An 18628-nucleotide genomic window follows, 5' to 3' on the forward strand; every position below is an offset into this window, starting at 1 on the left:
AGAGAAGAGAAGAGAAGAGAAGAGAAGAGAAGAGAAGAGAAGAGAAGAGAAGAGAAGAGAAGAGAAGAGAAGAGAAGAGAAGAGAAGAGAAGAGAAGAGGAGGCTGGCCATGAGCAGGTAGGGGGGAAGGGAGTGGGGAGAGAGGGGGAAAGGGAAGAGCCCAAGAGAGCAGAAAGGAACAAGAGAACAAGAGAGGGGGGGAGGGGGGCAAGCAGCCCCCTTTATAGGTGCCAGGTAAATATGGGGTGGAGTTTAGACAGAATGCTAACAGGTGGGGTGGGGGTTGTCAAGAGGCAATCTCAAGGCCCATCTCAAACAAACAAATAAGCCAAAAACCCACCAAGTTTAGTGATGAACAATTGTAATCCCACCACTCAGGAGGTAGAGGCAGGAGGATTGTTGTTGCAAGTTTGAGGCAGCATGATGCATATAAGAAGTTTCAGATCACCCAAGGCTATATAATAAGAGTCTGTCCCTCCAACCAACAAACACAAGAATTTGACTTTACTAGAGGTCTAGTCTGCGCCCTTGCTGACTAGGGGCTCCGTGGACTCATGGAAAAGTCTAAGAGTATGACCTAAGGTAGGATCTTTGACAGGGTTATATATTGGGATCCATTACATGTGGACACTGGAGGCCAGGTGCCGAACAATGCTTTGTAAATTGTCCCACATCAATCCAAAGGAAGTAGTACTGTCCACAATCCCATGGCTAGTGGTCCACTAGAAACTACATATTTGTAACACTCTATAAAGCCTTCCTCTGAGTTGATTATAATTCATAGCCTTTCCTGGAAATGAACAATAACTGTGAGCACACAGCTGTCAGTGAGTTCTACGAGTCTTAGCAGCTTAGTGGACATGATGCAGGGAATCCTGGGTTATCTGAGTTGGGTGAGTGTCCGGATTGGGCTTCCTCAACTTGGCCCTTGTGGTGCAAATACTTTAGTTGGCTCCATTTTACAGACAGGGAAACTAAGGTCCAGAAAGGTGAGGCTTTGTATTTGAGGTCAAGTAACTGCTGAGCTAACTCGACAGGCGCTAGGAGCAGGAGGTCAACTCTGAAGTATGGACATCTCTGTACTTCTTTCCAAACAAATAAAAATGAAAAATAGCCCAGTGGTTAGCTTTGGGTAAAGGGACTTGTTAAGCGAGCCTGGTAACCTACAGTTGATCCTTGGGACCCATACATAGGTGGAAGAGAAGAGCCAACTCCACAAAGTTGTCCTCTGAACTGTCCAAGCTGATAGAGGAGTGTATGGCCCCAGACACAAATCATACACACACACACACACACACACACACACAGAGAGAAATAAAAAGGATGGACACAATATATACATGTATCCTAATATATACAATGACACAGTGTGACTGATAAATATGTGTAACTGTTTTATATCAGTTAAAATAATGAGAAAATAGAATAAGACACAAAAAAATGGAACAGATGCAAAAATGGCCATGTATTCTTAAATGGTGGTGTTTAGGGTCAGGTGCTTCTGACAGGACACAGATCAAGGAAAGGTGTCGTAGCCTAGCGCAAAGTGACCTCACATTTGGGAAGCTCTTGCCTTTACTTTGCAGTTCTAGGATTAGAAAACACTAGAGCAGTTTTGTTTGTTTCGAGTTTGGGTTTTTTGGGAGCAGGGTCTTACTCTGTAGGCTGGCCTGGCCTGGAACTTGTTATGTAGACCAGAATGACTTCACACTCGTAACAATGGCTCTGCTGGTTTATCAGCTTAAGCCGCCATGCCTGGCAAGGACAGTGAGTAAAGTATTTTGTCTCACAACCCAGGCATTTAATCTCTACAACTTTGATATGAATAAAACATAATTCACATGTTAAACTATTTCAGTGGCCTGAGCTCAAAATATAGTAATTTACAGAGTTACACGTGAGAAATGAGCCTTATGGTTAGTGAATACAGGAAAAGATTCACTTTGAAAATTCCTTACTATTCTTGGGCGCTATTTTATTAGACTTGTCCTTTCTGTCTTAATTACTTCTATGTGACCCAGTTGAAAACCATTATCTGGAGTCGTCTGACTCCAGTCTGCCCTGTTAAGTGCCCTCTCTTCCCTCGATGCTCTGCTGGTACTTAGTACATCCTTGATGAACTAAGGTCACTGTGTGAGAAGGAGCTCCAAAGCAGTCTCCATCACTATAAGGCAGTCGGGACGAGGTCATAAGTAATGCATGCCCATCTCTCCATGTTGTCTACAGTACTGAGTACTTGCATACAGAGGACCACAAGCACAGCTACCTGAAGGAACAGATGCATAAAGAGTTGTTAAATGCTAGCCAACGTGGGGCTCTTGATCTTTCTGCAAAAAGATGGATCTTAGGTCTATCCATCTTCTTACAAGCAGAGCTCCTCCTTCTAGCTGCCTTTTTACCCTGTATGCCTGTTTATCCCCAGCTCCATTATTGTAACTGGTCCTTCTAGGTTGAGTTATCTAGGACAGTGAAGAGGAATATGCCAGAAGACATAGAAGACAAAAATAAACCAGTTAGGATGACTAAAACAGCAGCTATAATAAAAATCTGCACTGAGCATTCCAAAAAGAAAAGTTCTAGAGACTAGATTTCCTGAGTTGTTTTCTAATAACATCTCCTGGGGCCTCCCACATCATACACCTGTTAGGTCCTTGGAGAAATGCAGCATTTGTAAAGAACAGGACTTCCTATTAATAAGTGTGTGAAGGCTAAGCATCTTTGGGATGCTCAGAGCTAGCCAACAGAACCAAGATTCAGGATCAGGTCAGGGGAACCACTAAGCAGTCTCCCAAGCCAAAGGACATCTTAATACCTTATTGCCAATCCAAAGGGATAAACTTCAACTCTCAGGCTTGATTATTTGTCATGAGCCCTATGGGAGAGTGTTAATAATAACCATCATATTGCCAGCAAAATCCAAGAGAGCCATGTGGCCAATTTAATTTTTAATCAGTTGCCTATTGAATTCATAATTATTCACAATACACCAAAGCAACGTGTAAAGCCAAAACCTGGAAGCAGAGGGTCTTAATCAACACATTCCTTTTGTGTATAGAGAAACCAAGAGGCCTCCTATTGTCTGAGGAGAGACAGGGCCCAGGATCCTAGTCTACCAATGTCTGGCTGGGAGGAAGTTCCAAGGAGTGGTTTCCAGGATGCTTTCCAGATCTAAGTGATTGTCAAATGAAATATTTCTGTGTGAAACACATATAAGACAAGCTTCTCTGGGTCTAAGCACTCTCCACAGGCCACAGTCCTTCCCTGAGCTGTCCTAAGAAACAAAGACTGAACGAACTGAACCCTTCCTTCTCCATGCCTGTGCAGGGCACACAACTATGCCTTTACCACAGACAGTCTCCAATCAAGCCCCTATATACTATAAGTAAAATTCAAGGGGTTGGTTTCAATGGCATGCCTGAGAGGCATTGTAAAAGCACTCTCTGTATTCCTGGGGATCTATGGTCTTTCAGAAGGGTTTCCTGGTCTTTGAATGTCCAGAACTTAAAAGAAATTCCTCCTCAATTGTGGACCTTATACCTCACTCTGTCTTTAAGCAGAGAACACCACCTTTTGCAGAGTCATCCCTCACAGAAGTGCTTGTTCTCTATGTAGCCTCTGGGTAGCCTTCTCACCTCTGAGGTAATCCTGTTTTCCATAACATTTTAACGTGAAAGAAAAAATAAGAGTGTGGAAAACCAGGCAAATGTTCAAGGTAGAAGCAGAATTATGTCACATTAAATATTGTACTAAAAAATTCCCCTGCTTTCATGGAACCTCTTGGTGCAACCTCAGATGTTAATGTGTGGGAAAATGTAGTATTTGATGATTGTGGTAAACCGAGTTCAGTTTCTATTTCACAGAAGGCTTGTGTGGTGCACCCCACACCCTCAGTACTGCAAAACAACAAAGAAAAGCAGAACAAAACAAAACCAACAACAGCAACGACAAACCATGACTGGGGAGACAGTTCAGCAGGAAATGACAGGACTCAAGAAAAACAGGTAGAAGACTCAAACCGTGCACAAAAGGACCAACTCTGAGCTCTGACATTGTAAAAAACATCTTAGTTGGAAAGTTATATAGGTTAAAGGACTCCTTTAAAGGGCACTGAGAGAGTGGCTCAGTAGTGACATTTACATAACCCTCCTGGAGTTCTGGGTTTGTTCCCTAGCACAGCATAAAGTAAGGTTGATAGCACAGATCGATCCAGTGCTGGTGCCAGGAGGATCCCTGGCTACATATCCAGTTCAAGGCCGGCCTGGGATGCACAGGAATCTACTTTAAAAATAAATAAATAAATAAATAAATAAATAAATAAATAAATAAATAATAAAACAACCCAAGTGCCAGTTTAAAACTTGAATCATGTGATATTGGATATAATAGCATCCATTGGTGGATATGGGGAGATGGGCTAACTGTGCAGTCAAGATTTAGCTCTGATATCATCTCCACTGTGCCATCTCCCAATTCTGAGGTGTTCCCCAGGTACCTGAAGCCCTACAGGCCCAGACTAAGCAGAACTCCTTACACCATCTGGTTCACCAGTACAGGCATTCTAGGAATGTCTCCTCCTCCTGGCTACCCGAGTCATTTTCCCACCTGTTTCCCCTGGCTAGTCACTAAGTCCAGTTGACACTTCCTCCTCAATGCCTCCAGCATCTGCGTCCTTTCTGTAGTCCATACTGTTACTTACTGCTTCCGGGTCAGGTTGCTTCGTACTTGGATGACCCCAGTGATGTGTGCCTTGGTTACAGCTCTTACTCGTCCCCATACATTTTGTACTGCAGACTGAGTGACCTTTTCAAATTACAAGGCTGACATTTTCATCTATGCGCTTAAAACCCTATACCCTCCTCACCCCACTAGGTTGCTTGTTTGTTTGTTTGTTTGTTTTGAGACAGAGTCTCGTGGCCTTTGCTGGTCCCACTCTCACTATGGAGACTAGGATGACCTTTTCCTGAGTGCTGTGATTACAGCTTTGTACCACGATGCCCTATTTTACAGTTATGCTAGAACACTGTGTGTGCTTACCCAGAACTCTCACGACTAAACTCCACCCCCTTCATACTCTTCACACCCTTGTTAAGGAGAAGCTAAGCCCCTAACACAGATTATTGGATCTCTAAGTACTTTGTGACCTTGGCTCCTATTCTTTCCCTTTTGTCAAGTGTGACACATCTATAATGAATTATTTCAATGTGTTAATGTGCCTGTCTATGCTCCCAGATCTTGTTAGGATGCCCCTGCCATATGCTCTTCCAGATCCAGCCTGAACCTTCCCGATTATCTTACATGCATATTATGTTGTAACAGGTTGATTAAATGTGCATTTCTCCCACTAGCTCTTTGAAGGCAGGGACCGTGTCCTTATTGACAGTCTTTGAATGACTAGCACCTAGGAAAGAGCCTGCTGTACAGAAGGTGATGGACACATGGTTTGAGCATGGTAAAAGAAACAATGCCAAAGTTGTCCCCACTCCCACCCCCACCCCAAGCTAACTCTAACAGCTGACGATGACGGGTCATTTTAATTCATTTTGCTCTAAGGCAGCTAGCAGCCCTTCAGCCACTGCTGAACAAAGCTTCCAGTGGCTGACTTTGGCACAGCATTCAATTCTGGCATATGAAGCTCTTTAGGATCCTGTTCCTGCCTGCTTTTCCAGTCTTATCTCCATTCCTTTATTCAAATGAACTCTATTCTGATCTCACCAGATTGTCTGGGTTTCTTCAAGGTCACCATGATCTTCTATACCTCAGTTCCTCTTCCCCTCTCTAACACCTTCTTCTAGATTTTTACGATTCCAACCAAAGGTCATCTTAAAGTAGGGTAAAAAGACAAAAAAAAAATGATTAGGGGGTATAGGAAGAGAAAGGAGCCCCCCACCCCCACCAACCCCAGAGTCTGCCTGAAGTTTCCTAGTAGCTGAGAGTTAAAAGTCTCAGCATAATTAATAATAGATGTTAAAGTTGCCTATACCATGTTCCTTTTATACAGAGATCATTCCAAATGGGAATGTTAAAATGGCCCTGGAAGATAAATAATTAAGGCTGAAATGTATATGACTTTCACATGTGGCCTCTCTCCTTTCCAGATAAACACATGTAATTTTTAATCTTTTCAGCAACAAGAGTTAAAAACTAAACTTGGTGTGCGTAGTTTCCTAGAAGGACCGCTCAGCAGCGGGTAACGGTTTCTGATCCCTGCTCCACTGCCACGGACAATTTCTTGCCTTGCCTTTCCTTCTAAATCAGAACTGGGAGCAGGTTTCCTGGGTATCACAGATGCCGTGTACTCTTCTCCATCATTTTTGAATTTTAGGATTTTTTTCTAAGATAGCCATTCCATGAAGAGTAGGGGGAGACTGTTTCGTCTGATCTGATATGGTACGTGGCACAAAAATAGGCATCTTTTGAATTTCTGATTTTCCTTTATACAAGTCTGTTTTTCTACATAGGCAATGAAAACCGGAAGAGGCAAAAGGGGTTAAACACCAACAACTAAAGTCAAATTAATAAGCATGCTCATTAATTCCCAGGAGACTCTAAATGGACTCTTTGCTCTTGATCTAAACTCAATAGTGATTGAGACATTGTTTCCACTCTCACCTGTTTCGGTTGGGCATCTCCCCCCACCTGTTTTCAGTTGCTCTTTAAGAATATTGCTTTTACAACATAAGACTTCAAACAATACATGTCATAAAATATTCATCTTGGTCTGACAGAGTCTTGAATAGCTGAGTTGGTCCATTACTGCAGACTATAGCTGTACTCCAAAACACTTATGAGGTACAAATGGCTTCTTCTCTCTTTCTTATATCCTCCCTGCCTTGGAGCTCACTGTGTAGCCCGGGCTGTCTAACAATCTGCAGCAATTCACCTGTCTTAGATTTCCAAGTCCTGTGGACCACATTTGGCTCTATTTATTTTTAAAGTTAATATTGTTGGTTCTTCTCAGAAAAAAAAATACTAAGAGAATACAGAGTGTACACATACACAGACAGACAGACAGACACACACACACACACACACACACATACACACACACACGTGAGTGCGGCAACCCTAGAGCAAGCAGAAATTGCTAACAGTTATTTTTTATAGAAATTTTTCAGTTCTGGTAGACAACGTAACCACACAGGAGGGACTCCATCTTGGAGATGACATGACCTAGGTGTCAGGCTTAGACGGTACTGCTGGCCTCTTTAACCCAAGAGCTTTTCTCTTAGAGTCACCTGAAGAGCTGCAAATGTAGGCCTCCTACACTCTTTGCGCCTCAGGGTTGTTCAGCAATAGCATCTCTAAAATCTTCCAACTTTAACGTCACAAGTAGGACACGGGGGACCTCCTCCCTAGCCATATGCGTAAACACACAGATCTAGCGCCGGCTTCCCACCACCTAAATTTGTTCCCTGATGCATGTTCAAATTCTTTTCACACAAACACACCCACTTATTATAATGTCTATAAATAATCTCTGCTCCGGAGGCCTGGTTTGAAACTGTAATTGGGGCTAGTCAGCATGTGTAGAGTGGTTTCAGATCCTCCCTAAAGGCAAAGTTACTGGAAGCTTCATCCACATTGTCTTTAGTGTGCCTGGGCTCAGAATCTCCTAGGGCAGTGGTCCTTAACCTTCCTAATGCTGCCACCCTTTAATGTAGCTCCTCGTGCTGTGGTGACTCTCCAACCACAAAGTTATGTCCGAGCTACTTCATAGCCGTAATTTTGCCACTGTTAAGTATCATAATATAAATATCTGATATGCAACCCCAAGGAGTCCCGACCCACAGACAATCTCTGCCCTAGGGACTAGAGACAGAGATGTGGAGGTAAGTGATCTATCACACCTTCTGGAGATCAGGTCAGAACATGCATTAGAAACGAAATCTCTGGCTTCAGAAGAATGTCTGGCAGAGGAACATGCAGGAAAGAACCTTCAAGCAGTCAGTGGAAAAGATGGTAGGATGTTTATGAAGGGTGAGCAATAAGAGACATTAGAATTTAGACCCTCTTAAGGGGAGGCCAAGATCATAGCAATTGCATAGCAAGTGTGGGGTAGCTAGCACACATGTGTTGGTGTGTGGAGTCTGAAGCATCTGTTTGCAAATATGGTGTTGATAGATAGATAGACACACATATGATACGTATGTATTACACATACACACACACACACACATACTCGCACACAAGTTTATAGGAAAGCATTCTGTAATGCTTCATTCTAGAACAGGAGAGCGATTGCTAGGGATATGAGACCAGAAGAAGCACTAACAACCTGGCCTGTTATGTTGCAGAGAGCTCTTTCCCGGAAGCTTTGGAAGTCTGTAATTGACCAGGTCTGGCAGCTGAATTTGGGGTAGGTGGACAAGAAATAGTCAATAACTAAAGGGGATTTTTTTCCAGCTCTCTTGATCTGCATTTTAGACTTGGTGTTTACAGCTAGGCAGCCATAGGCTCCTATCTTGTCCATAACTCTAACCCTCCTAGGGTATGCCTGGTCAAGTTATGGTAATCTGATCAGAGGGACTCTCAGGGCTTAATTGGATAGTGGGCTCCTTAACTGGACTGAGGGTACAGATTGCATCTTAGGCCTCTTGTTCCATCTAGGCTTCGGCTTTAGATAGTGTGATTTATTTTAAAAATATGCATAATAGTAACAAAAATAATAGTAATAATAATTGTATAGAGCTTATTTTATACTGGAAAGCATACTGTATGAATTAGTTCTCACATGAAACCCAGGGTTTCAATACTTGGGAGGAGAAAATCCAAATAGTGTGGCTAAGTGGTTATACTCTTAACTAATTCACAATCCTGCCTTTATTTATTTATTCATTCATTCATTCATTCATTTATTTCTATTTTATGGTGCAATTGGGAATGGAACTGAAGGCCTTGTGCATGGTAGGCAAGTGCTCTACCAAAGATATATCCTTTCAGCTTTTGGTGCTTTGAGTCAGTGTCTTGCTACATAGCCCAGGCTGGCCTTGAACTTGAGATCTTTTTGTCTCAGCCATGGTAAGATTGAGATTATGGACCCCTGCAGCTAGTCCATGATTCCGCTTCTAACAGAAAGAGATGACTCCTGAATTCTGGCTCTTTTTGGTGTGATGGTGAGGAGGTGTACAGGAAGTAAGGAGAGAAAGTGTCCCAGTGGGAATGCCAATGTTGTGTCTCACTGTTCTTCACCATGACTATCCAGAGTGAAACACAGCTGGGCTGGCGGCACAAGTTCCTGTCCCTAGGTACTCAAGAGGCCGAGCAACAAGACAGCAAGTATAAATGGGCCTGCGCAATCTAACAAGACCCATCCTCAAAACAAAACGTGAAAATAATGGCTAGGAATATAGGTAAAGTGCTTATTTAGCTCTGGGTTCATTCTACAACACTGCAGAAACAAAACTGCCACCACCAACAACAACAACAAAGCATTGCTGCTTGAGAGATCACTTGGTGTCTTGTGATAAGTCTTAATTATTATATAGTTAGCACTATTTGGTTTGCTTTGCTCTTGCTTTTCCACAGCCTCAAATCCACCAGAAGAATGGCTTGATTCTGGGTCCAACTCAGAGCTATTGTACTGGCTAGTTTTGTGTCAACTTGACACAGCTGGAGTTATCACAGAGAAAGGAGCTTCAGTTGAGGAAATGCCTCCATGAGATACAACTGTAAGTCATTTTCTCAATTAGTGATCAAGGGGGAAAGGCCCCTTGTGGGTGGGACCATCTCAGGGCTGGTAGTCTTGGTTCTATAAGAGAGCAGGCTGAGCAAGCCAGGGGAAGCAAGCCAGTAATGAATATCCCTCCATGGCTTCTGCATCAGCTCCTGCTTTCTGACCTGCTTGAGTTCCAGGACTGACTTTCTTGGTGATGAACAGCAGTATGGAAGAGTAAGCCGAATAAACTCTTTCCTCCCCAACTTGCTTCTTGGTCATGATGTTTGTGCAGGAATAGAAACCCTGACTAAGACAGCTATGTTCCAACCCAATGCTGTTATACAGTCTCCCATGTCCACCTTTAAAATGACCCCTGAATCTCTTTTAGATGCAACACATTTGGTCTGCCTTCCCAATCTGAGCAATGGCCTCTTTATCCTGGTCCCTCTTGCCCAAGTGATTTTTGCCTCCATGTCACCCAGGTGAGGAAAAGTGTATACCCACAGGGGAGAGAATTACAGAAATCACAGAGTGGTCGTGCGTGAGTTCAACTTCATAGAAAAGGACAGGATACCAGAAGGGTAAGGGGGGGGGGGAGAAGAGAGTAAATGCCCACAACCTGGGAAGATGGAGCCTCCTGGGAACTGGAGAAGTGACAGTCACCCAAGCCAGGATGGCTCTGAAGAAGGTGAGTAACACGGGGGCAGGCCAGGTCAGTGGGAGAAAGGTGAGACTTGGAAGGAGAAACCAGGGCAGGGAGAGACAGTTGCAGGGAAGATGAGATGCTCCAAGTGGCAAGGGAAGAAAGAGGACAGAAAGGATGCTGGACCACAAGCCTGTTTCTTTCCTAACTCTCCCACCCATCTCTTTGGCCTAGACTTCTCATTTCCAAAGGCGCTTGTGATGAGGCTTCTCTAGTATTTCAGTAGTACAGTGTATAGCAACAAGGAATGGGGTGGGAAGTTGTTATATGACCTTCTGGGGCTTTTTACCTATGGGGAACCTAAGCAGTCTATTCAGTTTAGCTCTGACCACACTGGAGAATGACCTGGGCTCAGGAGACTGAGGCAGGAGGATAGCTTCAAATGGAAGCTAGATGTGGCTATTTAGTGACTTCAAGGCCAGCATGGACTCAGTGTGAGTCCTTGTGTCAGAACACTAAAACTAAAAACAAACAACATAACACAACAGAAAATGATGAATAGCAGACATGTACATTCGTATTCTGCTGCTTTCCATGTTATTCTTGGAGCAGTGGGACAGTGGCCAGTGTCTGAGCTGCTACAACCTACTCAGAAGAACTGGGGTCACAGGAGATATAGAGATACTTCCAGCAACTAAGTGACTAAAAGCAGTATGTTGAGAAATGAGAAATGCCACAATAAAAGGACTGAGGAGGGTCATGACAGGGTAGGAAAAAGGGCCATCCATTCACATCCTTCATCATTTACCTCAACAGAACTATGTTTTTGGAAAGGCACCCTCCTAACCCTAATCTTCAGGTAGTATCTCTTGCAGTCCTGACTCACCTACTCTCCTTCTCTCTCACCCTCCCTCATTTCCTCTTCTCTCTCTCTCTCTCCCTTTCTCCCTTCTTCTCCTCTCCCTCCTCTCCCTTGTAGGGTCTCATGTAGCCCATACTTACTAAGAATTCTTCTTTCTCCTTTCTCCCCTCCCCTCCCCTCCCTTGTAGAATCTCATGAAGCCCAGACTTAGAATTCACTCCATAGCCCAGGCTTGCCTCACACCCATAGAGATCTCCTTGGCACCTCAGCCTCTCAAGACTGTTGAGAGAGAGAGAGAGAGAGAGAGAGAGAGAGAGAGAGAGAGAGAGAGAACACAGTATACATTATATATATATATATATATATATATATATATATATAAAGCCTTTCTTCTCAGAAAATGTCAATAATATCAATACTTTAACCTTAAAAACTGGCATCTATGAGGTCAAGATTGTTTACCCTTTGGAGATCAAATGCCTAGACACAGTTGGGAAGGAGAATAGCTTGGAGGTTTTCCTCTGAGATATTTCAATGTGTTTAGGGTTGTTGGAGGCTGGAGATACCCCACCTCCGATCTAAACTAGGTCTAGTACCATTTTCTCAACAAAGTTGAGAATAAAAAGCCAGAATTGCTTTACCTATTCTGTGTGCTTCTGTGACACATTATCTATATCTGTTTTGATGTTCGTCACAGATTGCTCTTAACTGTAAATGGGGGGGGGGGTCTGCAAAAGTGGCTCCACATTGATCAGCTTCTTTGACAGCAGCGATTGATTTCCTATAGACCTGAGCATGGGGTTTTCTTAAAATGCACTCAGGAGATGGTGAGGTGAAAATTAAGAAGCAGAATAGGATCTCACTTCATTTTACACAACTGTGTCCTTATTGGGACCAAAATTTATCTCTTGTTTTAAATGAACATAAAAAAAAAACAAAATAAATAAACAAAAAGAAACAAACACAAAGACCTGTGACCTTTAAACCTAAAAGGACTCAGCAATCATTCCCAATACTTCTGTATTTTAACAAAGAACAGGCTTTTTAAAAGTCTAAATTACCAAACAATTTTTTGTAATCTGAAAAAGATTGTTGATTACTTTGAACTCAGCAGAGTTTTAATCTGTTTACTTTTTGAGATGGGTCCCATTCTGTAGCCTAGGCTGGCCTCAAACTTACTTATGTAGCCCAGACGCACTTGGAACTCACAGCAATCCTCCTGTTTCAACATCCCACATGCTGGAATCATAAACATAATGCACCATGCCCAGCTCATACTCAGTATCTTAATCACAAGTAGAAATACTGCCTCTTCCACACCACACAGGCAGAGACAATAGCATGCTCAAAGATCCTTAAACTCAAAAAGGCTCTTCTGTATAAACCAAATATCTTACCTTTCATAAAGGGAACCAGAAAATGAAAGAAGAAAATGGCAGAGCCATAACATATAAATAGAAAAGGAATTCATTTAAAAGCAGTATTATACAGCCAAGTACCGTGGCTTACACTGTAGTCTCAGCCAGCTACTTGGGTGACAGAGTATGAAGGATTTTGGTAAACCCTGGGCCAGCCTGGGCTACAGAGTGAGACCCTGTTTTAAGAGAGAGAGAGAGAGAGAGAGAGAGAGAGAGAGAGAAGGAAAACAGTATCCATCATATATATATATATAAAGGAAGACTTTCTTCTCAGAAAATGTCAATACTATCAATACTTGAATCTTTAAAAGTGGCATCCATGAGGTCAAGATCGTTTACCCTTTAGAGATCCAATGCCTAGACACAGTTGGGAAGGAGAATAGCTTGGAGGTTCCCCTCTGAGATATTTTAATGTGTTTAGGGTGACGGTGGAGCTTAACAGGTGGTGGTAGCAGTTCCGGAAGTAAAGTAATGCCCCAGGGCTCATGGAGAAAGAGAGCACACATCCGCACGTGCTGTCTCCTATCAACGCCTGGGCACACGCAGCAGGTGCACCCACATCTGACATCATAAACTTTATCCAGCTCTTTGATGGCCAGATCCCTCCCTCACCCTTGCCCTGACTTTTCCTTTGTCACTGCTGCCATAGGCTGCCCCTCCTGATGGAGCTAACTCAGCACACAAACACATGGTGACAAAGCACTGATGCTGAATTTCAGTCTTGATTGGGCTCCAATTCATAGCAAGTTTATCTCCACTTCTATCTATATCTACCTACCTACCTACCTACCTACCATCTATTTTATCTATCATATATCTAGTATCTTTATGCCTATTATCATTCATATGTATAAGATGTATACATCTATCTAGACAGCATTCCCTCTGCATCTATCAAATGTCCACACTGATACATAATTGCTCAGATGAAACCAAGGTCAGGTTAGGTGTGCTAGAATTGGCCTGCAATCCTGGGCACTTGAGTGACATCAGACGCAAGAGAATCAGGACTCCCAAGCCAGCCAAGGGTATATGAGACCCTGTCACAAATGAACAAAAGAACAGCAACAACAACAAGAGCAACAAAACCACCCAGTTTTTACAACTTCTTCCACATGCTGTAGAGTATGGTCTCTGAAACCCGCTTTTCATCCAGGAACTGCCTCTATTCCTCTGTACTGCCCAAGGCCCCTCAAGGGCACTGTGGCAGTAAGAGAGTGTTTTCATTACATAAAGGTTTGAACACTAGCTCAGACACTCAGCATATTTGCAATCTTGAGAAAACAATGTAAATTTTCTGGGTGACAATTTCCTTATTTCTCTTTGTGGGGTGGGGTGGGGAGTAGATTTCAAGCTCATTATGCAGCAGAGGGTGACCTTGAACTCCCAGTCCTTTTGCTTGTATGCCTCACTTACGTGCTGCTGGGATCAGAGTGAAGACCGAGTACTAGCCAAGTACTCTACCAAGAGTACATCCCAAACCCCTAATTTCCATGTCAAAAACAAGGGTACTAAGATCTATTGATTTTATGGGACATATAAGTTCTTGAGGAAATGTATGCCAGCAGGTACATCAGGGTGGAGGTCAGTAATGAATATTTACCACCAGACATGGTGGTCTATAGCTACAATTTGGAAGGATGAGCAGGATGCCCTCAAGGTTGAAGTCAGGCTAGGCTAGATAGTAGAAATGTGTCTCGAAGAAAGGCTAGAACAATAAAGTGTGTGTGTGTGTGTGTGTGTGTGTGTGTGTGAGAGAGAGAGAGAGAGAGAGAGAGAGAGAGAGAGAGAGAGAGAGAATGTGTCAAAGGCAAGTGTACAATACTGCAGAGGAAGGGACAGGATGGACCCCACTTCCTGAATTCATCCCATATATTCTAATTTCTCATCAAAGCCAGACTGAACCTGACTGTAAGCCTTTCTCTGGGAAGTGTTAGAAGTCAGATTGCAGTAACTATAACCAAAAATGGGGGGTGGAAGGTTGTAAATGGATAGTTCTTGAATGTGTATTTCCGGTTCTGACGTGACATACCTACATATGTCTCTCTCTTTCCTGGAAAGAAGACATTTCATGATAGAAAACACAGCATGGATTGGGGAGATGGGACTACCATTGTCTCTTTCTGCTTATCAGGAAAATTTTGCTTTATAAAGCAAGGTCAACAAATGTCTGAGTGCTTCGTAGAGCTCATACTGAGTTTCAGGTATTGCAATGGGTCTCAAGAATTTTGTTTCCTCTAGAAATCCTAGTACCTGAAATATACTATAGATCAAAAACAAACACCCAGATCCTTTGTAGAGTCCAGCCAGAACTCACAGCCCAGTGGAGCTGCAGTTTGAACTGTCCAAAGTACCAGGAAGGAGGTAGCACAGCCTACCCGGACATGCCGTGGATGACAGGGTCATTTAGGGCCTGCCTTAGATGCCATTCTGTTTGCAAACATGAACTACCTGCCATATCACTCAGCAAAATAATTCCATCGGAGAGCCCGAAGGCAAATGACTCATGTTAGAAGTGTCCCGTGCATCGTTTGGCAGTGACTCCATAGGCATCAATTAAACATGGAGAAGGCATGTTCTGAAGCATGGCCATCTGGCATTTCCCCAGGAACTGTAGTTAAGGGCCAGTAAGACAGAAGGGACTTGTAGCTGTAACAAAATCCTTCAATCTATCTCTTGTTTAACAGCAGTTAGGGCCCATGAGGACACTGAACCTGGAAGAGCTCCAAAAGAGGTGAGCAAGGCAAACAAAAACAAACCAAAACAAAAAAAACAAAACAAAACAAAACAAAAAAAAAAACCCTAAACGTCTCTTTCCCATGCATAGAAAGCAGATGGAGGTGACTTGAGGTCATCTTTTAAGGCAGAAGAGAAAAGCAAGTAGGTCCAGGGAATGCTTGTGGGCTTGTCTGATAGTCTAAACTTTAGTTGCTATGCCCCCAAGCAAGAGAAAGAACTGGTCCACCGCTTGCTCCCTGAGTGCTTCTTAAGTACCAGCATTGTAGGATTTCACCCACCTCACCAACCTGAGCTCAGGGTGGTCTAAATATCCTTCCCAAGATAACTATGTTTTAGCAAGCCTTTCAGTGGAAAGATCAACCAATTGCCCGAGAGCACTGTCAAGCTTTGAAGCCTCTGGCAGAGGAATGCAGCAGGAACAGAGGTGCTTCTCAAGGCTCCAGTTCTACATCAGCTAGGCAGACACCTGTGTATATATAGACAAAGCTTCAAACACCGTCACTTCATCACACCTAATGACTGTCTGTGAGGACAGACTGCATCCTCTATTTCTGGCATTTCCAACAACAAAACTATGTGTCTTAATGCCCAGCCTAGAGTCTGAACCTATTTTCTAACACTTATCTGATTTTTGTTTTCAAGAAAGATCAGATAAATGAGAAAAGAAATATTCTTTTCAGCTTCAATGTTGATCCAGAGCTAAGATTGTTAAGGACTTTCTACCCATTATTCTTGATCTCTTCCCCTTTCCCTTAAATGATTCAAGTCAGCGAGCCTTTCACATACCCAGGCCTCAGTATCAAGATGGTTAACATTCTTAGACTGAGGCTGTATGGTGTAAACAAAACAAAAACAACAAAACAACAGCGCAGTGATTCCATTCTCTCAACTGTCCCTTTTGCCAGTGATGCAGTCTGCTTGGCTGACTCTCTTTACAGCAGCTACCTTCCTGTTAAGTTTTTTTTTGTTTTTTTGTTTTTTTTTTTTAATTTGGAAATAAAAGAGATCACTGACAATTGTTTTTCAACACAACAGAAAACAACCCAACCCGTTAGCAAACACTAAAATGGCAGAATTAAACACAGTGCGAACAAGTAGTTATAGACGAATACCTGGGATTGCCAGATTGGAAAGGGGGACGTTGTGGAGGTGAGGGGGGAGCGAGGCCATCCAGTCGGCATTGCAGACCTCCGAGGCTGTCTTTGTCCCGCTGGGATTGGGAGAACAGATGGTGCCCATCCTGAGTTTCCTTCTGGCCTTTCTAAATGCAAGCATCCCTGTCGTCCACGATTTAGACAGGCTCAGTCTAGTGCCACTCACTCTGTGGTCATCACCGCTCGGGGCTCTCTAAACATTTCAGAGCACATGGGTCACGCCTGTCTTTTCAAGATCCTTTTCTAGCTGGGAGATGGGTCAAATAGGGGCTCCCCTGCCTGCTGCTCCCGCAGTCCCCACCCTCTTCGCCTTGCTACTGAGATCCACTCCTTTAATCTCCTCAGTCCCTGGTCAGTTAAACTTCTTAGTTCCCCTCTGGAGACGGAGGAGAGGCAGGCCCGAAGATACAAACCTTCCTGAAACCCACAGCATCCAGGAACAGCCACACCCGGAGCTACTCACACGACAGGTGCCCACAGGGCAAAGAGACGTGCCAGCGGGCTGCACACACGTGCGCACCCGGGTTGCACCATCTCTTGTTCATGGGTGCTTCCGTGGGTTTCCCCGGGCTGGTACACAGGCTGGGCCTGCCTGCACCCCCCGCCCCCTGGCTTCTCTGCCCACTGCCCTGTGCTTTTCTGAAGGGCTCTCGGAAGAGTAACCGGCAGCCCCGGGACTCTGGCGGCCCCGCCCCGCACTGCCGGGCAGATTTGCCAGACTAGGTGAGCTGTGATTGGTCGTTGGCGGGATTCGCTCTGATTGGACAACGCTCTGAAGGCCCGCCCCTACATCTCGCTCCCACGCCTCCCCTGCTTCTTAGCTCCTCCCCTCTCCACTCCAGCCGGGTGGAGAGAGGACGGGTCGGGTTGCGGCCTGCTACTCCGGAAGGGGAGACGTGCACCGTGGCCAGCTGTCTTCAGATTAATCTTTTTCATGTAGATCTCTGACGCGACCTCAAAGGTTTCTCCTCTATCCCTCGGCCTTACACTCACTGCGGTGAAAATTACCCAGAAACGCGCTACTTTTTTTTTTTTTTTTCAAACCACCGTAGCTGCAGAAACAGGAGAGCTAGAGAGGCCAGAGAAAGGTGCTGCGGCTCCTGTTTAGATGGCAGCATCAAAGCGGGTTTGTGTTTGAAACAATGCAAACTGACAGTTCTCCTGCACAGTCCGCTGAAACTGGCCAGTGTCATTATTTCCGTTTCACAGAGGAGGAGATAATGGCGCTTTGCGTTCCTGTTGCTGTTGTTTGAAACCTTTTGAATTATTTGTCTCACCTGCTCCTCACAGTATTACCACAAGACTCAGAGTTGCTGATACATTTCCTGGAATGGATGAAACAGCCTGAGGCAGGTCACGTGGTGGCAGTCTGTGCAAAGTTCATTTTGAAATGAGGTTCCCTAACTTGGTCTGTAGAACACAGACCCACTTCTCTGCTTCCTGAACTGTTCCCACTTCAAATAGTATTCAAATGTAGTACAGAGTTTTATAATCCGATATTGTTAAAATTTGTAGCTAGATTTATATATTTCTTGTATGCGTTTTTCTGTGAGAACATGCATGTGTGCAGTTCAGAGGACAGATTGCTCCAGTTCTCTCCTTCCTTGAGACTGTCCCTGGGGCTCAGATCGTCAAGTTTGGCAGTAAGTACCTTTACTCACTGAGCCACCTCCAAGACCTGACCTTCGTACTTTGCAAAAAATAAAAAATAAATAAAATAAAATAAAAAAATAAAAATAAAAAATTACTATTTTGGCAAACAGATAATTTTATTTTAAAAAAATTTAAATTAAGGTAGCCTTTTATAGCAAGAAGGACCCTAGAGACTCAGGAGGGCCTTAGGGGAAAAGAAAACAGTGGCCAGTACTCTTAAAACACCTGGAGTTTATGTATAGAAAGAACCCTAGGCCAGCTGTCATTTAATCACCAGATGACCTCCATTTTACCCCTGTATCCCAGGCTACCTGTCTTAGTTAGGGTTTCCGTTGCTGTAAAAAGACACCAAGTCCAAGGCAACTCTCATAAAAGACATTTAACTGGGGTTGGATTACTGGTTCTGAGGTTCAGTCCATTATCCTCATAGCAGGAAGCATGGCAGGCCCTGGAAGAGCTGAGGGCTCTACATGTTGTTCCAAAGGCAAACACAGGCGAAAGACT

At 43.8% G+C, this 18628-nt stretch overlaps 1 protein-coding gene across 3 annotated transcripts in view; it reads right to left on the minus strand.

Moving 5' to 3' along the window:
• Positions 1-17148, minus strand: part of Plcxd2 (phosphatidylinositol specific phospholipase C X domain containing 2) — a 54046-nt gene extending 36898 nt beyond the window's left edge. The window contains exons 1-2 of one of the 3 annotated variants that reach the window (XM_029470481.1): positions 16885-17148; positions 16430-16527 (exon numbers count right to left, since the gene is read on the minus strand). In XM_029470481.1, the coding sequence (XP_029326341.1) occupies positions 16430-16527; positions 16885-16904 (118 nt within the window). In that variant the 5' untranslated portion in view covers positions 16905-17148. Of the gene's footprint in view, positions 1-16429 lie in introns of all 3 variants that reach the window. The other 2 variants (XM_021184978.2, XM_021184977.2) reach the window with 2 other exon arrangements.
• Positions 17149-18628: the final 1480 nt, after the last annotated feature.

This window comes from Mus caroli, chromosome 16 (assembly GCF_900094665.2).
Source record: "Mus caroli chromosome 16, CAROLI_EIJ_v1.1, whole genome shotgun sequence".
NCBI classification, from domain to species: domain Eukaryota; kingdom Metazoa; phylum Chordata; class Mammalia; order Rodentia; family Muridae; genus Mus; species Mus caroli.